The sequence below is a fragment of the Anastrepha ludens genome, chromosome 6 (assembly GCF_028408465.1).
Source record: "Anastrepha ludens isolate Willacy chromosome 6, idAnaLude1.1, whole genome shotgun sequence".
In the NCBI taxonomy this organism is placed as follows: Eukaryota; Metazoa; Arthropoda; class Insecta; order Diptera; family Tephritidae; genus Anastrepha; species Anastrepha ludens.
In genome coordinates, this window is record NC_071502.1 from 9600742 (window position 1) to 9626287 (window position 25546).

The 25546-nt window shown below is 40.4% G+C and overlaps 1 protein-coding gene across 1 annotated transcript in view; it reads right to left on the minus strand.

The window, feature by feature from the left end:
- The window catches only part of LOC128868044 (serine protease filzig), a 107209-nt gene that overhangs the window by 14976 nt on the left and 66687 nt on the right, over positions 1-25546 (minus strand). Inside the window, exons 2-4 of the mRNA XM_054109765.1 lie at positions 3373-8493; positions 2018-2204; positions 1711-1895 (exon numbers count right to left, since the gene is read on the minus strand). Of these exons, the coding sequence (XP_053965740.1) occupies positions 1711-1895; positions 2018-2204; positions 3373-8493 (5493 nt within the window). The remainder of the gene's footprint in view (positions 1-1710; positions 1896-2017; positions 2205-3372; positions 8494-25546) is intronic.

A 25546-nucleotide genomic window follows, 5' to 3' on the forward strand; every position in this document is an offset into this window, starting at 1 on the left:
ATTTCTTTTTGTTTGTGAACATCAAAAACAAAATCCGAGATCAACGTTTTTCAACGCATTTAGAAGTTGTTGAAGCCTTTAAACAGCTCGTTTTGCTAAGTAGCAAAAGTGCGTCGAAGCCTGTTTAACCCCTTGCCGTGCTTTAACGAGTCTGACTCGTGATGAAAATTTTAGTCTAAACATGAATATGACGAGCCAGGCTCTTGAATAGATCGTCGAGCCAAATGTAAATATCAAGAGCCGAGGTCGTGTACAGATAGTCGGATCAAACATAAACATCACGAGCCTGGGTCGTGATTGAAAGTTAGTTTCTATCTGTACGCCACCAAAGTCTCTGATCTGTTTGCCACGCGTTGACGCGTAAAACTTGGGCCCGAGTTTTGTCGAGCTAAATGGCACGGCAAGGGGTTAAGGCGAGTGCAGAATATTTTGCTATGCGCGCAAAATATAAAAAGCAGCCCTCGTATCACCAACACAGCCTATGTTTTGTCGTAAAAAACCGCTCTCACATCTGCTGTTACGCCAGCAAATCAGCTGATTTCTTCAAAAACTCGGTGAGACGGTTAACGGTCTGATGTTGGTCACAACTTTTAAATTCGCTATACCGCACACGAGAGCTCTGGTATGTGGACCGCAAATAACTGTTTTTCGAGGCGCTCACGGAACTCACTTCCACTAGCTCAATTTCAAATATTTTGCTATGAAAGTTTAGGAAAAAATGCTAATTTTTCGCTGCAAATTTACTGAATAAACTAACACTATTTTCAGCGCCAAAAATAGTTTAAAAAACATGCAGTTTTCACCGATTTAACCTTCCAACTTCTTATCTTTATGATCAGAAAGTACCGGGAATGTTTAAATAAAACAAAACAGAGGCAAATTTAATTTATCTCCTTCAAAATATGACCCGTCTGAAGCAACACATATGTGCTAACGTTTAACCCAGCCCTCCATGGACCCCTGATAGGCCGACGAAGGGATGGTATCCAGCTCGTTTGTCGCATTCTCTTTGATCTCCTCTATCGACTGAAATCTCCTTCCACGAAGTGGTAACTTCAACCATTTTCTTTGATCTCCTCTATCGACTGAAATCTCCTTTCGCGAAGTGGTAACTTCAACTTGGGAAACAAAAAGAAGTCGCATGGGGCCATATCAGGTGAATACGGAGCTTTCACGATGATATTTACTTGGTGTTTGGTCAAATAATCCAGCACAATTTGGGCTCGGTGCGATGGCGCGTTATACTCATGCAAAATCCAAAAATTCTGTGCCCACATTTCCGGCCGGCCAGGCAGCTGCTAATGATCCGATGGTGCTAAAAAGTGACAGATGTGTGTCTTATAGTCCTACCAGCATAAAAAAAATATGGACCGGTTCCCACACGCGCGGTTCGTTTAAATTAAACATTCCCGGTACTTTTTGCTCATTGGGTACAATCTTTGGCTTTGATACAACAACAACTGCATGGGAATTAGGACAATTAAATGGGATGCTTAATTGTAGTAAGACGTAAACTGCAGCTATGGATCGGTGGAACTAGACTGTAACCAGTTCTTTACCCAGTTGTGCTCAATGCGTCGATGCTGTGAGCCAAGGCACGAGTGGAGCGTTTTTAGCAACTCTAAGTTCATAAAAGTTTTAAAATTAGCAATACTTCAATTGCCTGCCTCTTTTTGAAGAATTGTTATTTTCTAAATTCTTTTCACTTACCTATATGCGTATCGAACTGCACCGGACTGTCGAGTTCCAGCAGCGCCAAATCGTTTTCAAATGTCGCAGGATCATACTGACGATGCACAATAACGCGTTTCACATTCTTCGTAGTAGCGCGTTTACTCTCCAAATCGCCTGAGATATCGAACTCACCCATAACGGCGACTAAAGAGGCCAGGAAGCTGTTGACACATTACGCAAAAAAAAAAAAATATATCATAAACGTTCAATTGTGTGGACATTCAAGGATTTATGTATTGTATATTTTATTACACTTCTTCCTTCTCTAACCGCTGCTACTCACCCTGGCTGACAATGCGCCGCTGTGATGACATAACGATTGGTTATCAAGACACCACCACATTTGTTCTTTGTGAATAGTCCCAGCCAAGTGGATTCCCGTACGAGCACTTGCCAAGGGTAAGCGCCGAATGTGGAACCTTTGCCTCCTACAATTCTGCCAGATTTGATGTGTGGCCGTACGCCGCATTCTGTCGATGGGGAGTGAAATGTGAGGTTAGGAGGTAAGGGAGAGTATAGCAATAGCAAAGATGAGTGTTTTGCGAGGTGACGCTGGTTGATGGTTGGTGGCTGTTAATTGTTATGACACTCGAAATGATAGTGGTGGGGTTGGTGGTGGTGGTGTTGATGATGTATTGTGCTGAATGTGAAAGTGCTTTAGATGGGGCGCAAGGTTTGGTTACTTTATGGAGTCAAGATATTGGCCGGATGCACTTGAATGGGGATCTTTTTTATATGCGCATGATTCGAAGAAGGTTATACAAGTAAGTGAATTGGGATGCAAGATGGCGTGGCAAGTTGGTGTGGGCAAGTTGGAATGAAGGCACGTGAGCTCGAAATATGAAGTCTAATTCAACATAGTTGGTGGTTGAACTGAGCTCGTAGAAGGTACTATAAAGTGAGGGCAAGAAAAATGGAAATGAAGAAGGTGGAAAGGGGTGCATTTACGGCAAATGGAAAAGGTAGGATTGTGGAAATTTCTTAAGTTCTGCCACTGCTTGGGAAAAGACATTGAGTATTGGAGTGAGGGTTTTCTTGAGGTAGGGACAAGGTACTAGGTTTGAGAGTATGGATTGCAGGATTTTTTCAAGATAAAGAAGGAGTTATTTTCTGGGGGAATTGCTAGCGAAATGTTTTTAGAGAAGGGCATATATTTGGTTGAAAAGACGCACTGTGGTAATGAGGTTCGACAATCGTGTAAAATTTGGTGTGTGTGTGTGTGTTGGTGGATGCAAATTTGAAATGTTTATTGTTAATAAAAAATGAGTTAATAATTGATAAGATTAAGTGCAAAAAGCATTTTACAGGTGTTTGAATGTGCAGGTGCGAGTTATTTTTTGAAGCATGCATTTTTTATGTGTGTGTGTGTGTGTGTGTGTGACGTGTGTGTATATTTGTGTGCATGAGTGTATGTCGCGTGCATGCGTGCGTGCGTGCGTGTATTGCGGTGTTAAGAGGATCGTGTAGGTTCAAGGAGGTGAGGGTGTTTGGGAGATTTTAGTGTAAGTGGGGGGTGACAAATTAGAAGAAAAAGAAACAGAGTCGTTTCGGATTCTATGCATGGCAAACTAATTCAACACAAAATATCATAATAAATAATAAAAAAATGCTGCCACCAACACGGCGGTCGATACTTACTAAATTTGCGTCCACCAACACCGGGTAAAGCCTCATCTTGACTGCCACCGATCTCATTATCAGCCGGATTAACATCCTCTTCGTCCTCCTCATCGACCAGCTCATCTTCAGCTGGTGCTTGCGTAGTTGTCGTTGTTGTTGTGCGACGTGCCGGCTTGCGTGTTGTTGGTCTACGTGTGGTTGTGGTGCGACGCGTAACTGGTCGTTGTGTAGACGCAGCTGGCCTACGCGTAGGCTGCTTGGTAGTGACGCGTGTGACGGCAGGCCGTTTTGTGGTTGGTTTAGCTGTAGCGGTACGCGTCGGTTTCCTTGTCGGCTTACGTGTTGTGGCCGCGCCAGCGGCTTGATAAGTGGATACTGGAGCTGCTGGTGCCGTATTATTAACATCGTCAATCATATCGGCTAATGCATCAAAGTTGCCCTGCAGTGATTCGACAATCTTATTCACTAAGGTGTTCATTTTGTCTTTCAGTACGCCATCCTCGACGAAGGCGGGCGTGGAAAGTTCCAGATCGGTGGTGACGGCACTGGAAGTTGCCGACATATTCAAATTAGGATTGCGTACAGGTGGGAAGTTCACAAAGTCGTTGGGCGACGTGTAGGTCTCCTCTTCCACTGGCGCGCCGAACTTTTCACCTGGTATTGGGAATGGCGGGTAAGTTGGTGTGGGACCATAGTAGCCCGGGAAAGCCGGACGATCATCGGAGGGTACACCGTACTCTGTCTCAGCAACCGATTGTGTGAAGGCAGGATGTACGCCAAGTGTTCCTACATTTTGTGCAATATTCTGCGCGCCATAGTAGCCTGGATCGTCGAAATCATTGGTTGTGACTCCGGTCAGACCGACATATTGCGGCGTGTTCATGGCCAATTCAGGACGCCGCGTTACCAACGGACTATAAATGTACGACGTGCTGCTAAAGGCGGGCAATGGCGTTGTTGGCGGGTATGCATTGTCACTACCACCGTAGATTGCGCTCAAACTGCTTGGCCTCTGCGGCCAGTCGCTGTTTGTGACTAGCGCAAACAGTGTTGGCTTCGGTGTAATAATTCCGTTAGTGGTGGTTATGGGCTTCGATGTTACTTTGACGAAGCCGGGTTTTTTGTGTACATACGTGTGTTGTGGACGCTCTGCATATTGGGGCTTAACCTCACCCGCATAAATTTGCGAGTGATAATTAGACTGCGCATTTTCTGTTTGCGCTGTGCTCTGTATAAACGAGTCCAATTTGTCATCGGCAACAACGAGTGGCGGCACTTCAGAGTCGTGATATGTAAGCGTGGTTGAAGGACGAGACGTAGTGGGTGCCGCATTATATGTATTGGATACTGCATTTTCACCGCTTGGTTTGCGTATAATTGTTGGCCGTTTTGTCGCTGCACTTTGTTGTTCGGGGTCGTAGTTCAAAGACGGTTGTGGCGCAGGATAGTACGCATCCGACTCGAAAGTGGGCTGAGGTGCTTTGATGTGTTGATCGTAGACAGCATCAGGCTTATCATAGTCTTGGCCGTAATCTTCGGAAGTGTGTTTAGTATCTTGACCGTAAGACGCGGCTGATAATTTGGTAACTTGCTCACTTGCAGCTGCAGGTTGCACCGGTTCTGTTACATGGCTGATGGGCTTCCGAGTCGCCGAAGTGGAAATGTAGATATTCGTTTGCACTTCGTCGTCGTTGTATGAGTTTGTCAGATGACTGATGGGATGTCTGGTCACAGGTTCTGCATTATATGTGGGTTGTTGTTCTGGTCTTTGATATACAGGCTCTGCATTGAAAGTATTCGTAGCCGCTTCCGCATTGTAGCTGCCGCTGGGCTGCTTTTGTGCAGTCGGTCGTTTAACATACGTGGGTTTGTTGTGCTGGTAAGTGCTGGCGGGCTGCTTAACAGGTTGCTTGCTAGTCTGCTTGGTCGGTTGCTTGGATGGCTTTTTGGCAGGTTGCGGTTGAGTGTTCGACACTGGCGCCGGTTTCTTGACGTAACTACTTTCTGCATTACCATTGTCGTTATATGTATTCGAAGGTTGTTGCGCTGGCCTATTGTTGCTGTAATCGGGCTCTTGGTAGACATTCGCTGGCTTCTTTATTTGAGACTGCGTTGCGCCATAATTGTTGGCTGGTTGTGGCGGTGTCTGACTGTATTGACTAGTGGCTGGCCTCACTGTGGTTGGCTTCTTGGCTGTGCTTGGTTTCGTCTTTTTGTTGGTAGTAGGGCGTGCTGTGTTTGGTTTTGGACGTGGTCTCGGGCGCGGTCTTGTACCGCTTGATGTAATGATACCTGATATAGGACGTGCTGTAGACGTGACAGTAGAGGAGGCACCGTATTGAGGTCGCGGCGGAGCTGGTGTAGTGGTTGGAGTTAGATATGCGCTGGTTGTTGCTTTGCTAATTGACGGACGTTGGGCCAGCGTGGTTCCATCGAAGTACTGTATTGTTGTTAAGGTGTCTGGTTTTGGTGTATGGTATGCAGGTGACGATGTTTGAGCATCTTGTACTCTAGTCGTGTGCGAAGAGACCGACACTTCTTGCGGCACATCATTGTAATTAGTAGATGCAGGCAATTTTTGTCCATTGTAGTTTTGAGCATTCACCACACCAACATATGGGCCAACTGGACGTTGCGGCTTGCCAGTAATAATGGGCACTTGTCCATAACTAGAATCCTCGATTTCTTCTTCTGCTATTTTATCAATAGAGCCCGTGGTGGATACGTGTTGCAGATGGCTACTGCCATAATTGTTGGCCACATCGGGTGCAGTACTACCCTCGTCCTCCATGTGTGACATATCAACTGGATATGCAATACCCATGGCAGGCATTTTGTTGAATTCATGCGTTTGATGTGCGGATGCTTGCAGCGCATCATTGTAATTATTTGCGGGCATCGTGTGCTCGTCCAGCACAGCCGCAGTTTCATCTGCATAGTTGACAGCAGTCGTTGAGCTTTGACCGTTGCTGGCGGCGGCGGCGGGTTTTGACACATAGGAATGCGTGGGTTGCTTTTGCGCTGCATTTGCGTTGGTGCTTACAAATTCCAAATAAGCGGGCGCTTGTGCCGTAACCGGTGAGTAGTTTTGTGCGCTCGATTGTTCATTATCTGTGTAGTAGTCATCTGGACGTTTTGTCTCCAACTCGTCGTAGTAATGAGTCGTTGAACCGCCCATTGAAAGTGGCATACTTGCGGTTGTGGTGCCATATGGCTCACTGTCATTGGGTTCATATTTACTAGCAGTAAATGCATCCGCGTCGTATGAAGGTGTTTGTTGAGGTGTTTGATTCACTATGCTGTAAGTGGGACCACGGTTTGCTGTGCTATTCAATTGCAATATTATAGATTCAATTGAGTCGACATGTGTGGTGATCGATGTGCCAGTTGTGGGCTCCCCATATGCGGGTGGCTTTTTGCTGGCTTGATCTTCGTTGACGCTTTGAATTAACGCATATTTGTCTTCTGGCGCTGTTGTCGTGGTTGAGGGTGGGTTATAGCTGATGGGTGATGGCGCTCTGACAGGTGCTTTCATGTATACCGGTTGCGGACCATAGCCAGTTGAGAATTGTAGATCGTCCTCAATCAAGTCAGCATCAGCACCGGGATGTGTGATGTCGCTGTGTGTGAACTCTCCACCATCAAGTATGAGATGATTGTGGTTGTGTCCATGATGCTGCTGTTGTTGAGGTTTATGTTTTTGTTGTTGCTGCTGTTGTTGCTGCTGTACTGGTAGTGGTCTATGTGGCTGCACTTGCGGTTGCGGTCTAGACATCTGAACGACCTGCGGTCGTGGCCTTTGGCTTTGTGGCCGTGGTTTGGGTTGCGGTCTGGAAGTCTTTTGCTCTTGTGATTCGGGTGCTTTTGAATCTCCTTCTTCGGTGGTATTCTTTTCCCAATCAGTGGCATGCGCAGGATTTTGTGTAGCCGGTAATTCTTCGAAGGAATTCGACTCTGATGATGAGCTGCTTGGCTCTGTGAGGCCATTCACAATGCGCATTGGTAGACCAGTAGTGGTATGGGAGACCGAGTCATCTTCCATTGGTGGTGGTATTGTTGTGCTTAACAGATCCAAGACGAAATCATCATTTAGCGGTGGTGGCGATGTGGTAAAGGCTACCTGTGCAGGGCGTGGTTGAGACGTGAGTACGATATTGGTATTTGAAGCAACTTGATCTGTTTGGAGTTCCGCTTCATTCTCTAACTCAACGCTAGAGGAATATGTGCTTACATCGGTACTAGCACTAACAACTTTTACCGGCTCGGACTGCAGTGAACCCTCGCTCGAAAGGTCTGCATTATGTTGTTGTTGAGTTTGTTGTTCATCTTGGTGTTGACTTTCAACTTGCTGGCTTTCGGTTTGTACGGAATGCAGTGTTTCGCCGTAGGAAGCGGTAGGGCCCACCAGCGGTCGAGTTTCATGTTGTGCGCTCTCCAGTGATTCCATTATGTACATAGTGCTTGCGTTCGGTGCTGACTCTAGCGATTGTTGATATTTATTACTTGGCGCTTCGTCTTGTTCAGAGTGTTGTCCTTCGTAAGTGCTTACACTGGAGCTACCGCTGCTACTCTCTAACTGCTGATAAACCTTATCGATATTTGTTTGTGTGTAACTATTCTGTGGTTGCTTTACTTCTACAGCCGCCACATTCTCCACTTCACCATAGATGGGTCTTGGCAATTGTGGTTTATATTTATGTTGCTGTTGTTGTTGCTGTGGCTTTTGCGTGCGTTGCGGTTTCGGTTTTGGTTTTGGTTTGATCGTTGGCGGACTGTATTTGGTCTCTTGTGAGTGCTGTTGTTGACTCTCGCCGTATGTTTCATAGGATTGTGCCACCGCTTGTTGAGAGCCGCCATACTCATTCTGCAGTTTTTGCTGCTGATGCTGTTGGTAGTAAGAGTTCTGCGCATCGTTCAGCAGCGTACTCTCGAGATCCTGCTCGCTGGGTATTTGACAGCATGCGCCAAAGAGGAAGCCGTCCATGCATGCACCCACCACCTCGCCATTGCGTTGCGCGCATTCGTGATTGAACATGCAAATTGTTGGACCATTTTTGCGGGGGTCACTAATGGCTAGAGTTTTGGTGGCGCGACAATGTTTCGGTGTTATCCGATAGCCGCCAAACAATTTGCGTCCCTCTGAAAGTAGAGAAAATAATGTGGAAATTAATAAATTGCGTCACTGAACTATAAATTAGTTACATGATAATAATAGTTTAAATGAAAACTGAATGTACCGATGTGGCACCTCGATCACAGAAGAGGCGATGTGCATAGTGGAGGGTTTTTGGTTTTCCTGGGTAGAACTGACAAGCCATTTATATGAGTCTTTGGTAGCTCGTAATATGGACAACTTTTAGTAGTTGCCTAATATCGGCTAGTGGACGTATGGGTTCCATGACTACGTTCCATAAGGCCAGGGCGCGAAGCTCCCTGTGCATATGAAAAATTAAATGATAAAAAAAATCTCTAATAATGGTCGCCCGACCTCTGCCATGAAAAACTCTGCTCATCAAAACCATTTCCCATACGAATTCGGCATAAAACTGTAGGACCATCTCATACCATATTGCGCTATGATTTACTCTCTATTTTTGCTGTCAAATGATTCAAAACAGGCAAAAGTAAGCGAAGTATAGGTTCTGGAATATATGCATACATATATATATATATATGCCCTTTATTTACAATAAAATTTATTCACAAGGCATGAATAAAATGTGAAGTGTTCAAACTGATCATAGGGCATCGACAAGTTCTCTTCATCTAGCTCTATTTTTGGCTAAGGCTTTAGCCTGGTTCTAATAACTTGAGTTGCGTCCAATTCTCTTTTGGTACAGCGGGTCCATAGATTTCGTGGATGCTCCCGTCTGCGTTGCCCTTGTGAATTCCAGTCTCACCCAGTTCTGTCGATCTCGTTATTTGGCCGGCGTAGAATATGGCCGAGCCAAGTCTATTTTCTACTCTGCATTTCTATTTCGACTGAGCGAACAAAAGCTTTTAATTTGAAATACGGCTTGGCCAGAAATTTCGCAGTATTTGTCATGATCATGATTAAAAAAGTGGTAAACTCCCAGGACTTATTGCCTTCGTTGAGCTCCAAGTTGTGTTACCATATAACAGCACTGCCTTGACATGCAGTTGAGGTTTCTTATTTTTGTGGTCTGGGCGATGTGGCTGCATCTCCAAACTTTATTGAGTGTAACAAAAGAACTCTCTCTTTGAAATGGAAATGATGAATGAGTCCTTAGTAATGTACACCTGATGGTATGTCTGTGGTACACACTTTACCATGTATGGGACTTAACATAATTCCCTACACTGCTTCTCCATGATGTGTACACACTCGGTATTTAACATACAAATCAACAGTAATGTTAACGTTAGCACTTTTGCTTTGTGTGGGTTAACTCATGCTTTGTGCGGGTTCTGTATTCATTAACAGCAGTTAAGAGCGCTCTTATTTCTGATTTGCAGGTGAGCAGCGCTGTTATGTGGGTATGAATGTTAGATTCTATAGCCCATCCAAAAATCTGTACAGCCGTTCTTGAGCTCTCCGCTCTCACAATAAATATTCGTATATTAAAATAGTGTAGATAAATAAATAAATGTCAGAAGATGTTGCAAGATGTTAAAATATTTTCGAGGAATTTGCATATTGGGTCAAAATTAATTTTTTTGAAACTCATGAGAAATATATACAGTATGTCAAGAATGAATTTTGACATTGAAAATAAATTCAATTTTTTTATTTGAACAGAAAAAAATAGAACTCTTCTTTTTTGTACTGTTTCAAATTCATTCACAGCATTTAAAGGGACTTAATAAAAAACTTCAAATTCTTTGGAAAAATAACAACAAAACCAAAAAAATAAGTAACAAACTATTTCGATAATGTCAATAAACTTTAATATAGGTACGTTGTTCTCCTCGTATTATTAACTTATTTTAATCGTAATCATAGTCTATTTAATCATAAGATATCATTTTTTCTGTTTTAGGTTTCACATTTTGGAATTATTTAAGTCATAAAAAATATTTCAATATTGGTATCAAATGATATAAGATTTTGGACAGCTCTAATTCAAAAATATTTTGGAAAAGGTTACCACCTTGCTAAAAAAAATAAAAGACATAAAATTTATCTCCACAAGAGGATCAAATTATGTGAGGGTTTTTAGGAGCTTTAATGAACAAATATTTTAGAAAAGGGTTGCCACCTTTTCATTTTTTTTAAAACATGTAAAATATCTCAACTAAAGTACTAAATTATATAGGGGTGTTCGAGAGCTGTAATTCAAAAATATTTGGGAAAGTGTTGCCAGCTTTTCAATTTTATTTTTAAAAGACATGTAAAGTATCTGAACAAAAGGATCAAATTATTTACGGGTTTTTAGGGGTTTTAATGAACAAATATTTTAGAAAAGGGTTGCCACCTTTTCATTCTTTTAAAGACATGTAAAATATCTCAACTAAAGGACTAAATTATATAGGGGTGTTCGAGAGCTGTAATTCAAAAATATTTGGGAAAGGGTTGCCACCTTTTCAATTTTATTTTTAAAAGACATGTAAAGTATCTGAACGAAAGGATCAAATTATTTAGGGGTTGTTAGGGGTTTTAACGAACAAATATTTTAAAAAAGTGCGCCACCTTTTCGATTTTTTGTAAAATCCATGTAAAATATCTTAACAAAACGATCAAACTATATAGGAGTCTTTAGCAGCTGTAATAAACAAATGTTTTAAAAAAGGGTCGGCACCTTTTAAATTTTTCTCAACAAAAGGATTAAATTATATACGGGCTTTTAGCAGCTTTAATCAACAAATATTTTAGAAAAGGGTTGCCACCTTTTAATTTTTTTTTAAAGACATGTAAAATATGTATCTCAACAAAGGTATTAAATTATTATATATAGGGGTTTTTAGCAGCTTTAATAAACAAATATTTTAGAAAAAGCCTGCCAGCTTTTTTAAATTATTAAAAAGCGATTTAAAATGTCTCAATACGGATATCAAAATTTACATGACTTGTGACAGCTTTAGTTCAAAAGGTTTACCACCAAAAGTTACCACCAAATATTTAATATTTTGCTTTATTTTTATTAAGAAGTGAGAAAAAATACATTTTTAGATTATTAAATGAATAAATAAAAAAATAAAAAATGAAATCTCACGTTAAAAAATCTTTCAAGGGATAAAAAAGTATGTGAATATAGACAGCTTTTTCAGAGAGAAGTTATCACATTCCTGCGACAAATTCGCAAGCCAGTGAGCAAAGTTCGGTCCCATACACCCAGCAACTAAACGATAGCTCCTTAACAATTTCACCAGTTTCCACTTTTTTTTAATGTTCGTAGTTTTTTTCTAAAAGTACCTTCGTTTCTATACCGAAAATTTTATAAATCCAAGTTTCAAATTTTGTGCACAAATTAGCAATATTCTACAAGCTCTGCATCAAAGTTCCACGGTTTTCCGTTAGTAATTCTAGAAAAAATTTTTAGTATGCAGTTTTACAGTTTATTACATTTTTGTGTAGTAAAACGCAAGTTTTATAGACCTTTTGAATAAATAAATAAAAAAAGATTGAAGCTGTTAAAAGAATTCAATTGATTTTTTTATAAATTTTTCCTTCACAGTGGCTATGCATTTCCTTCACATAACGCTTGCAGGACTTTTTTGAAGTCCGGAAATGAGTTGAAAAAAAGAATGTGGAATATAATAAAATACATTTTTAGCGGCATTACTTGATGGAATTTTATTTATATATATATAATTGGTGCGTGCACTCTTTTTGGATGTTTGGCCGAGCTCCTCCCCCTATTTGTGGTGTGCGTCTTGCTTTTGTTCCACAAATGGAGGGATCTACAGTTTCAAGCCGACTCCGAACGGCAGAGCCCGAAGCCCGGAATAGAGATGAAATAAACATTGTGGAATATATAATAAAAAAATAAGTTTTTAGCGACATTATTTGAATGGAATTTTATTTACTCCATTTTATATTTTACCTGTGATTTCTTATGTGATAACCTGTGAATTTTTGTATGCGTTAAGGATCGTAAGCAGAAAAAAAGCTTTTTAAATTGGCAAGAAGTTTGATGAGAAAAATGCATGCAAAATTTTATGCGAAAAAAAATTCCTAAATTTCTTCTTTATTTAGTTTTTGCTGCTTAATAAATTTAGCTTAAGGACGGAGCTAAATAAAATATTGTTTTAAATATTTAGTCTTCAGGAAGATGACTTCAGATGGAAGTCGAGATATCCATCCACCAAAAAATAAAACAATATCAAGCTGCATATAATTTACAGAAATGTATATAAAGTTTATACAATTTTTTATATATATGAAACACCCAAGTTCGAGTTGGAGCTCTCTACGCCAACCTCAAATTACTAAAATCCAGACTACTCTCGCGCAGCTGTAACTACAGTATTTACAAACAATGTAAGACCAGTCTTGACGTATGGCTGTGTGTCATGGGTAATGTCAATCTAGGATGAAAAAAATCTCCGATCTTTCGAAAGAAGTGTCTTATGAAAAGTGTATGCTCCCATTCGGTTTGAGGATGGTTGTTATAGGAGCAGATACAACAAGGAGCTGTTGCGGACTTCCAAAGGGGAAGATGTTGTTCACTTTGTCAAATCGCAACGACTCCAATGGTTAGGTCATGTCATGCGCAAGAGTGCATGAAAGCCCCCCAAAAATATTTCTTAAATTTCGACGTGCTGGCCATCAGATGTAAAGGAAGGCCTAGGAAATGCTGGAAACTGAAAATACGTAGCTGATAGTCTGCTGTCTGGAATTATGCAACTTGGAGAGGGCTAGTGGATGAAGCCAAAGCTCACCCCGAGCTGTAACGCTGCCTGATGATGATGATGATGTTGATGATTTATAAATTGAACCCTTTGCGATCGTATGGCTACTCTATCAAAACGGCGGTTTAGTACTACGACCGGGACTTCAACCTATTCACCATGTCTACTTTCAGCCACCAAAGCTTTTTTACCATTCCAGTGATATGTCTACTCTCAGTCACTCCAGCAAGGAACCGTACTAATTTTATACCGTATTTATTTATAAAATTAATAAATCGTGTTTATTCTTCATAATCTTACACGACACCCGTGTCCAAATTTAACACGTCCGCAATCGACACAAAGTTTCGTTTTATTTAGCCCATATAAGAGTGGTGTAGCCACCTTTCTGATTTTCTTCTCTTCCATTCGGAAAATATTGCTTTTCTATTTACATCTTTTTAATTTATTTTTCTTTTCCCTCCCATAGCAGCAATAAACTATCGCTCATAAATTGCTACAAATGCCCTCTGAAAATTACTGTTTCATAATTATTGCACCCTAAAAGGAATGTTAAACTGCAATTAAAAAATTCAACGACTTTGCTATGAAATAACATCCAATGAATAGTGCCACCCCAAGGAAGCTTAGTACACTGTAATGGTATGTTGAAAGCAAACAGAGAAAAATGAGATAAAAAATATAACAATGGGTATTTCAATCATGCACTTAAATGAAGGCTAACTCCTAATGTTAGTTAACAGTTAAGACAATAAGTAGTAAAAGGTTACAATCATTTGGCTTCAAACACAATTTTATGCCGTCACTACACCAATTTACGGCTAAACAAAGGGCATTGAAATCATTAAAATTCCCTTGTAAGTTCAAGTAAGACATTTTTTTATGAAAATATAAAAATGGAAAGTAATTAAGTAAACCATTAGTAATGGCGCATAAAGGCTTAAAGAAAAATATATGCAAGTGCCAATCTTCAGCTGGGATTGTGTATTTAACAGACAGAAGTTGAAATATAGACTTTAGTGAAATGCTTGGATATCTGTGTAGGTGGTATTTTCTCTCACAGACTTAAAAGGAAACATATTGGATTTAGCGCACATAGTTAATGAAGTAAAAGTTTGTATTTCCTAAAATAAATTATTATTTTATGTAAGTGCAGATATTTCTCACACCTAAGGTATTACTTTTCGCTCTACTTCGATGTGCTAGTAAACTAAGCGAACTTCATAAATTTATCATTAATTTCATACATCACCAAAACACATTTCCTTCCACTGTTTGTTTAGCTGCTATTGGTGAGTAGCTGCTGCAGATCACAGCTATACTTTGATTTGTGTAAATCATACCCAGTGTGGGGCGGGTGTAGTGAAAGGTTGAAGCTATGCTTTATTTTCGCCTTTTTAACTTTTGAATGGTCATTTGTTAGTGCTTTGTTTGCCCGTTGACTTCATTACATTTCTTTATTTCGCCTCATTTCACTTCACTATGATTTATGAGCTGTTTGGTAGCTGTTTGTATTATTTCGATTGGGATGAGTGGAGTTGTGTATAGATATTTTTTTTTGTAATTTTGAAGTATGTGTTTGCATGCTGTGTTAAACAGGTGTAAATATAAATAAAAGTTAGAAATGTTATGTCTATTAACCTGCAATGGGAACATAGCGTAGCGGTCCGATGATTAAAAAGAAATTAATTTTTCACTGAAAAATACCCACTTTGTTTGGTTTTCGATGCCGCATTTGATGGCATATTTAGAATATATTTAAGAACTTAGAAACATATTTGTATAGTAGACCGAAAGACGATCGTTGCACACCACAGAGGGTGAAGGGTTCTTCTTCATCTTTATTTGCTATTCGTATTCGATTGCTGCAGATTTTGCAATGAACTGGAAGAGAGGAAAATTCTTGATCACCTTCTTTGTTCTTGCCCTGCATTAGCTAGAACCCGAATGAAATGTTTAGGAGCTCTACAATATGAGAGGTTGAAATGTCTCTCAGGGTTAGAGCTTCAAAGCTTACTTAGATTCGCAAAAGACGCAGGCTTATTACAAGAAGCCTTCAATGAAACGTAAGGATCAGGCTCCATCTGGTATCACTAAGGACCAATAGGTCTATGTGATGACTTTCAGCCAGCCAGGTCGCCTAACCTAATCTAAAAATGTAAAATATTATACAGTTTTTGTTTTTTTTTAATTTGAAGAATTATATTTGAAAATCATTCGCGCTACCGGTCTACTGCCTTATCTTCCTCAACCAAGAAAACTGATTACGCCCGATTCCTCTTCTTTCTTCGATTTGTCCTGCAATATGAGTTTTATCAGTTCATATTACGGATTTCGCAGTTGTCTGTCACCGTGAACTATTCGCAGCCCTTCTTCATGAGAAACGCGTTCGATTCGGGTTATTTTAAGTACGATAGTCTCTGGAGAAGCTACATTTCAAACGCTTCCTGTCTATTCATGTCTGACAATTTTATGCTTCATATTTTGAAGAACTGACCCTACATAAAATTTTATGAAGCGTATTTTTAGTTGCAGATTTTATGCTCCATATTTTCATGCCAATTAGCAAAACTGACCACACATAGAATTTTATGATTTTTAGTTGCAGACTTTTTAGGACTTTAAAAGCGTTTTTGCGAGGAAATTTTAAAATACTTTTTTTGCCGCCTTTCAACATTCTTCGTTGTGTTCGCCATTTACAGTGGGATATTAAAGTGTGATATATCGATGCTTTTGTCTCAAGGTGGTACATTTTTTGTTTCAAAGTTCATTGACCTTAATTACCTTGTTCTAGACTAATACATCCTGACTCAGGTACCGTACTTTGTACAAATTAAAAAAAAAAAAAAATAAAAAAAATGCATTAAAATTTCACACTGTTTAATTAAAATTTTTAGACAAATTTTGCGTATGTAATACTTTAGCCCATTAAATTATGGTATAATAAAGAGCAAGTTTGAAGTGGGTCAAAAATAGCGTGGATTTTTAACATTTTTTTCTTTTGCTGGCGTTCCTGTAAAATTTCTCCATATTATGAATGCTTAAAGTTTCAAAATTAAAAAAAAAAAAAAATAAATAAATTGTCAAGGCTTGCTGAAGTAATTTAACGCATTGTTTTGAATTATTGTGTTTATATTTAATAATTTTATATTTTTTGTAATACACTAGTGTAAACCAGGCTATGGCTTGTTATATTCGTATTAGGAAAAATACTAGGTATCTCACGACGTTTAAACCTTCCTCAAGGTTTGAAGCCAATTTCGCACTTTCATTTTCAAATACTTATTAAAAAAAAAAAAATTTTAAATAGGTGGCAACACTACTCAAAAAAGTTTTTTTTATTAAAACTATTTTAACAGCTTTCGTTGCATATCTATAATATAATATGATAGCTAAATTATATAATCAGTTTTTTGTAAATGGACGGCAACGCTGCTGTATTTGGAAAAATACTAACTAACGACATTTAAACCTTCCTCAGGGCTTAAAGCCAATTTCGAGCTTTCCTTTACAAATACTTATTAAAAAAAAATAAATAATAAAAAGGTGGCAGCCTTATGCAAAGAAAGTTTTTTTAAATTAAAACTATTTTAACAGCCTTCGTTCCATACCTATAACATAATAGCTAAATTATATAATACTTTGTTTTTGTAAATGGATGGCAACGCTGCTGCATTTGTATTTGGAAATATACTAACTCACGACATTTAAACCTTCATCAGGGTCTGAAGCCGATTTCGCACTTTCCTTTTCAAATACTCATTAAAAAAATATATAAAAAAGTGGCAACCCTGTTCAAATTTTTTTTAATTAAAACTATACAGCCTTCGTTCGATATCTAAAAAATAATAGCTAAATTATATAATGCTTGTTTTTTGTAAACGGACGGCAACGCTATTGCATTTGTATTGGGGAAAATACTATTGTAACTCACGATATTTAAACCTTCCTCAGGGTTTGAAGCCAATTTTGAACCTTCCTTTTCAAAGACTTATTAAAAAAAAATTATAAAAAGGTGGCAACCTTATTCGAAAACATTTTGAATTAAAACTATTTCAACAGCCTTCGTTCCATACCTATAATATAATAGCTTAATTATATAATATATTTCTTTTTGTAAATGTACGGCAACGCTTTTGCATAAAATGTCTAGTTTAAGGGTGTATCTAACAGCTTTCGTCCCGTACTAATAATGTAATATAATTCTAATTAATAAAAATAAATAATTTAAATCTTTAAATAGGTGGCATCACTACTTGCGAATTATTCTGTATCTTTTCCATTTTTCCCGAGTTAAGTAATACAGATCTTTCTCAAGCTCCTTTTATTTGATACCAAAACTGTAATATCCTGACTAAAAAATATTTATTAAAAATGTGGCAACCCCATTAAAATTATTAGTTTTTAATTAAAACCATTTTAATAACTTTCGCTCCACACCTATAATATAATATATATTTTTTGAGATGGATGGCAACACTATTGAATAATAACAGTTTTCGTTTCACACCACTACTGTCATAAAATACACATACCTATTAATTGATTACCAAAAATAAATAATTTAATTTTTTGTATCGTGTTAATATTGGGCCCTAATTCACTGCAACCTCTGACTAAATAATATGTAGATGTGGTCTATTGAGCTTGACCGCGAGCCTGTAATGGGAGGTCTCTGATGAATTTCAATACTTCCTAAGGTTTTTCGTTCGATATCATCACTGGATTTAGAGTCGAATATTCTAGGAGTACAAGTGTTTGTCTTGCGAGAGCTGTACATACGCAGAGGATGCGCTCTGATACTTCATCATCCCGCTTGCAGAAAAAGGTTGCCATTTGTTTCGACTAATCTTAGTTTCTTGAAATGATACATTTTTTTTTGTTTTTGTTTTCCTTGTTCACTCCTCTCGGGAGCACAAGGCCTGAACAAGTCTTGCCTTGCCTTGCCTTGGTTTCGTGGATCTATTTAGGTAGGTGATTAGCCTGCCGCTGGCAGTCCTAAATAGTGGGAATACGCACCTGTCGTTGCTTAGGAACAACGCCTTCTTACTGCTTGGAGCGCCATCTGTGTTTCACATTTTCTTGCCAGAAGGATCGCACAGATGGTTGAGGACTTCACTAAATTTGGTGTGTCTGGGCTATTACCGCGGTTGCCCGCTTCTTTTTGCTAGCGCCACTGACGCAATGTGTTGTTGTTGTTGTTTTAACAGCATAGTTTGCCCTGTCAGTGTAGGTATATCATCGGTCGTCTTCGTCTAGCTCATCTAGGGGTAGGCCCAGGAAAAATGCTGTTTCGACGGGTTGGGTCCAGAGGGAGAGGGGGGTTAGATGAGTCTGATTAAGGGGGCATGTGAAGAGGTGGTTAGTGTCGTGCGGGGTACCTTCACATGCCGGACATGTGTTTGGTATGTCGGGGTCAATTCTGGATAAGTAGGAGTTTAACCTGCTACAATATCCAGAACGTAATTGTGCCAATGTTACACGAGTCTCACGGGGAAGCTGGAGCTCTTCATCTGCAATAGGTGGTGGTTGGACTCCGATTACGGCATTCACAGTACGGGAGTTCATGAAGGTGGTAACGGTCTCCCGGTGAATGTCGTTTATTGACTGTCTGAATACTGTCCGGTCCAGTAGGTTTCGGTCAGTTTTGTCCTGGAGTTCGTCAGCGTAGTCGAGGAGGTGTCTCCTGACGTGCCTGGGAGGCGGCTCAGGCTCAAGCAGGTGTCTGCAGGGGTGAAACCTGCGGTAACACCCCAGCAGGAACTGCTTGCTGAGCAATTAGTTGTGCTCCGCGACTGGGAGCATTTGTGCCTCGTTGTGCAGGTGTTGTATAGGTGACATCAGGAGGCACCCGGTCGCTGTCCGAATGGCGGTATTCTGACATGTCTGAAGCTTTGTCCACTGCGAATCACTAGTACCAGGCGACCAGACAGGCGCAGCATAGTTTGGAACCGGCCGGCCAATTGCCTTAAATGTCGAAAGCAACAGTTCTTTGTCTTTGCCCCAAGTGCTGCCGGCCAGCGATTTGAGGACCTTGTTGCGATTTTGGACTTTAGTGGCAATTGCGGTTGTATGCGCAGAGAAGGAGAGCAAGCTGTCAAAGGTTACACCCAAAATTTTGGGGTTATTCACAGTCGGTATTGGTGTGTCGTCGACATTTACCTTAAGGGACAGCTTGACCTCCTTTGTCCAGGTGGTGAACTTGGACTTGGTGGGGGAAAGTTGGAGATTCCTCGCAAAGAAAAAGCGGGAAAGGTCGGTGAGGTAGTTGTTCACTTTGGAACACAGGCCATCATTGTCATTGCCCGACGCCATTATCGTGCAATCGTCAGCGTATGAGATCAGGGAAACTCCCGCTGGTGGTTGGGGGAGCTTCGAGATGTAGAAGTTAAAAAGCAAGGGTGAAAGGACACCACCCTGCGGTACGCCTTGCTTAATCTTCCTCTGCTTTGACATTTGATCTCGAAAAATCACTGACGAGTGCCGACCGCTCAGGTAGTTCGCGGACCACCTCTTCAGCCCTGGCGGGAGTGTCGACTGATAAATATCATCTAGTAGCGTGGAATGGCTGACTGTATCGAAAGCCTTCTTTAGGTCCAACGCTACTAGGACAGTCCTCTCGCAGGGGCGGTTTTGGTTAAGCCCGCGATTTATCTGGGCGTTTATGGCGGTGAGTGCCGTGGTGGTGCTGTGCACTCGTCGGAATCCGTGCTGATGTGGGGCTGGGGCCAAATGTGTCGTGAAGAGTGGGAGTAGGAGGGCTTCAAGTGTCTTCACTACTGGGGAAAGGAGAGTTATCGGCCGATAAGACTCCCCTTGGTTGGCGGGTTTCCCAGGTTTCAATAGTGGGACCACTCTCCCTGCTTTCCACTTGTCAGGGATGATGAGAGTGGCCAGAGACAAATTGAAGACCCTTGTGAGGTATCCTACTACCAGGGGTCCCAGATGCTTCAGCAGCAGCGCGTTCAGCCCGTCAGGGCCAATGGCTTTCGATGATTTTGACTTGTTGATGGCCCCCTGAACCTCATCACCGGAGAAAGTAAGTGGCGCACTGTCGTTCGTCAGTTTGTGCAGCCTTCTGGTAACACGACGTTTGGTTCTGTCGCCCGGAGGATGCAGTGTAAACAGCCGGCTAAAGTAGCTCGCGCATCTCTTCGGGTCCGACGAAGTACAACCGTTGAAGGTGATAGCCACCTTGTCGTTGTGTTTCGTCGGGTTCGACAGGGACCTAACGGTGGACCAGAGCTTACTCACTCCGGAGGTGAGGTTCAGGTGCTCAACCCATTTAGTCCGCTTGTGTTGGTTTACCAGTTGCCGGATCTCCAAATTGAGATCCCTTATGCGGGGATCCCCGGGATCGGCCTGGCGTAGGTGGTCACGCTCGTTTGCTAAACTGGCTGCTTCTGCTGGGAAATGAGGACGGATGTCCTTATAGCATCCAGCTGGGATGAAGCGAGCCGCAGCAGCTGTGAGCACCTTGCGGAATGCGCGTTCGCCAACGCGCACATCAGTGGGGATGGGAAGAGCGGCGAAGGTGTCCTCGGTGAATTCCGTGAAGCCGGCCCAATTAGCTTTTTTAAAGTTAAAATAGGACCGGTGGTTCGCGGAAACGAAGTCGGCAGGTCTCTCAATCGAGACGATAACGGGCAAGTGGTCTGATGCAAGCGATAGCATAGGTCGCCACGTTATGCTATTTATCAGACCCGCGCTAGCTATTGTTAGGTCAGGCGAGCTGCTACAATTGCCCACTACCCTGGTGGGGGCGTCGTCGTTCACTGTGCTGAATGTCGAGTCGTCTATCTGCTCTGCCAATTGCTGTCCCCTACGATCATTTGGCAGGCTTGAATGCCAAAGATCGTGATGCGCATTAAAGTCACCTACAACCAATCGGTTTTCACCTCTGATGAGCGCACCTATATCAGGGTGATATCCTGCCGGGCAGCAGGTGACAGGGGGTATGTATATGTTAAAAATTTCGAGCTCGGAATCGCCTGACCGGACAGCTATGCCTTGACATTCTAAGGTGCTGTCCCTGGAGTCGATTCCTTCATCGATAAGACGATACTGCAGAGTGTGGTGGACTATAAACGCTAGGCCACCACCGTTGTCTCGCTCGCGATCGTTTCTGTGCACGTTATAGCCATCCCTGGTGATCAGAGATGACCTAGCGCAATGTGTGTTTTCCTTTGGTTTTGCTTGTTTTAGCAGCCACAATGCAAATAGTGCGCCGACTATAGCGCAGGAGTAAGGATGGAAAGGATAAGTGTTTCGGTCTGAGGAGTGAGTTTTTTTGTTTTTTGGTTTTGGAAACAGGGAAAGTTGGTAAATTTACTAAAGGGATTCGAACCCACTACCTCGGGGATGGTAGGCTGGTGCACTTACGCTAGACTACCGAAGCCGAAATGATAAATAAGACCACAATATTCCGTACAGTATCGAGTTAGACTTCGTAAGTCCACTCTATACACATTTAGGGGTCATTTGTTGTTCTTCTGGGGGGAAGGATAAACTGTTTAGTCAGACTCTGTTTTAGATTCTCCATTCGGTACCATAACAATTCTTTGTCTTCACACTCTTAGATAACTTCCTTCATGTGCGATTTGTGTAGAGTAATTTTTATATTTCCGAAAATTTATTTGTTAAACAAGTGAAAAATTTTTGCATTTACGATGTGAAAGTTTTCAAGGCATAGATTTTCCTGCGCTGTTTACTGTTGCATTAGAAGTAAAGCAAATTTTAAATGCAAAAGCAATTTTTAGTTACACAACAATAAGAATTTTGAAATCGCACGACGGACATGACTACTAAAAGGCTAGCAAAATAATGCAGGTATTTTTAGTTTTTAATACAGCGCAGCCGCTTTACTTTTTAAATTAGCGCATCCGCATTCGTATGAGTATCTACTTGTACATAGGCATTTCTACATTTATATATATCTCGAAACCGTTTTCACGCCTGTGTGGATTGGTCTTTCGTATCACTGACGCGTGCGCAGTTGACCCAGTTGCAATAGGAATAATTGAAGAATGAAAGCAAAGTGATCTGACTGACAGACTCAATGATCAGTTGACGCCCCATATTTAACTATACAACTACCTGTGCATGTGTGTTGGTGTCTACCGGAACGTATGTGTGTGTGCGCAGCGATGCTGTGACCATATTTCTGTGTGATAAGCATTAAGAAGTAATTAACACGTTGTTAATTAAAAGAAAAGAAGAAGAAAAAAAACACTTATAGATTTAACTGTATTAGAAAATTAGATCGCAAACCGCAACTGGTTGGGAGTGAGTGAAATTTTTTTTCTTAGAAATTAGTTTAGTTACTTTAATTATTTTCGATTAGTGAATAAAATGAAAGGGAAATTATTTCGTATGCAAAAACAACGAAGAACTTGCAGAGACCGCGAAAAAAGAAATCACTTTCGTCATTTCACTTTGCTATGACCCAACCCACAGTCGGTAAGTTCCAACAAACTCGTACACACAATCGAAAGTAATTTGCCAACTGTCGATTTTTGCTTGCTTGCGCGCGCGCGAAAGTGCTTTACATACATACATACACTCATGCATACATACGTACATACGTACACAAATACACATTTACGTGTACATAAATAGCTGTACGTTTCGGCTGGCGCATCTGCAAGTCACAGATATAGATTTTTTGCAAACGATAAAGTGAAAGTAACTGACCGGTGTAATGGGTATAAAAACACCACTTTGACGGCGAGCCGATTGAGCAGTTTGGTGAATACATATACATACATACGCGTATACGAGCGTGAATGTATGCGGTGACTGTGTGTGCTTGGAAATTAAGAATTTAATTGCCAGCCTCGTACAACTCCATGAAACAAAGTAGTCAACGACCAGCCGTATGGATGAGCATTTAATTTTGGAGGCGCTAACGTTACTTATTGCCGTTGCGTTGTTTTTGTAGTTAAAAAGCAAAAAAAAAACAGCTTTCATTTATTTGCGCTTGTTTGTAGGTACATGCATGTGTACAAGTACATCAAATATTGAATGAATGAGTTGCCAATTTCGACGACCACAACGCTTTAGGAAAAGTAAAAAGTCGTTAAGTGCGAAATTGCGCTTTTATGAGTCTTTACCGTTTTATGGTATTTCCGTTCTTGTTATTGTAAAATATTTGATACAAGTTTATATCAGCATAAATGGAAATTAGAGATGTCAATCCCGTGTCTTCTTCAAGTTATTTATTTCATATTAAATTCATATAATTACAGCGGCATAATAATACCAGGTTGTGCAATAAGTTTTGAGGTTCGATAAGAAAAACACAATTTTATGGTTTGCAATGCACTTTATTATTCAGTATAGGCGCTCTGAGCAACAATACACTCATTCCAACGAGATTCCAATTTATGAATTCCATCCCTGAAGTGAGAATGTGGAAGGGCTGCAAAATACGCTGCCACAGCTGTTATGACCTCATCATTTGATGAAAAACAAAGAACTCTTTCCACGAATGATTTGTTTTAGGACTGGTTTCAAATTTATGAAATCCATCCCTGAAGTGAGAATCTGAAACGGCTACAAAACACACTTCCCCAGCTGTTATGACCTCATCATTTGATCAAACCCGCTTTCGACGCCTGCATGTTTGTAAGTCTGGAAACAGTTGGAAAGTCGTTAGGTGCAAAATCTGGTGAACACTGACATCTGGTTGATGCTCCAACAATTTAAACTTCAATTCATCGATTTGCGCCATTGTCAAAATGCTCTTGTGGTGAAAAATAATTTTTTTCTTTTGCAAATGCTTCTTTTTTCACGAATTTTTTCCTTCAGCTGGTCTAAAAAGTTACAATAATATTCAAAATTTATTGTTTTCCCAGTTTGCAAGTAATCCACGAACAAAATTCCTTTCGCCACCCAAAAAACTGGCACCTTCTTGGCCGATTTCTACATACGAACAAGTTTTGGAGCCGACAAATCAAGTTCACCCCACTCTTTAATCTCTTCTTTTTGATTTAGAGTTTCATCCATAGCGATGAATCGATGCACAAAATCTACTTTATAAATCCCCGCATAAAATCCACTGTTCGAAAACGCGTTAAATGTTGCTAAGACTGTCGCATTCGAACGCGTTTTTGTTCCATTGTTAGCGAATGCCATTGTTCCATTGTTAGCACTGCCCAATGAGATGCCTAAGGCTTCTTCTACATCTCTGTCAGTCATTCGACGATTCTCCAATACGATTTCTGGTAGTTTTCTACGATTCCCTGTATTTTTTCTACGATTTCAGGTGTTGTTGCTGCTTTGGGACGTCCTTGATGTGGATAGTCTTGAAGGCTTGTACGACTCAGCAACCCATCTTTTTACTGTACTAACTGGTGACGAAAAGTTCTTATAGAGTATCAACATTCATTCCCAAACTTCCTTTGCTTTTAAACCTTCCAAAAATAATAATTCAATCGCACGATGCTTGATTTTTTGCATTGCAGAAAATACTGTGACCCGTCGGTCCGAAATGGCTTGTAATCAAAGAATGAATTCACTGATTGAAATGAAACTTCACATACGTTCATATAAAGAGTGTACCAACATAACAAAAAAAAAAAAAAAAACAATGGGATAGTAGAAATGCTCTCTCTTATCGAACCGCAAAACTTATGAACAAAACTTGAACAACCTAGTAAATAACAGAACGTATGACTACAATCTAAGTTCTCAATCGTAGTATAATAAATAAAATACTATTTTCGTACATTGTTTTTGTTTTAGTTTTGTTTTTCAACATTAATTATTCAAAAGCTAATCCTCAAATGAAAATATATAAATTAATCAGTACACAACAAATAACCAGCAAATTACGAGAATTCAATAAGAACAAGCACCCTGTATTTGAGAATTTGTATTTAGAATCACTACCGTTAAAAATCATGTTATATTTAAGCGAACCAATGTCTTTTGACCAAAATGTTCACTATGTAAATCTGTACAGACAGGACAGGCACAATTTGACGAGCTGAATATTTTCTGATACAACCAAGTTACAAACTGGACAACCGGTAGAAGTTACTTTTTTAAAAGACCTTGTATTTAGATTAAAGAGCCCTCACCTTGCACGAAAGATCAAATTTATAGCTTAACAAGTCGTTACTGCAATAGTTGGTGCTTTTAAGTGATGGATCAGCATACAAATCGTGAGGCGTAGATTTTTTCGCTGATTTTAAAAATACCGAGAACTCTTCGACATTTAGTTTTTCTATAAACTGCGGAATAGATGGCCTCAAGGAAGCAAAAGAAAAGACCTCCATATTCAAAGTTTGCGATAAATATTTTCATTTTTTGACCCAGTGTACACCAGGGCGCACAGTCCCTTTAGCAAGGATATGCGGAAGTCTGTCAGATCTTT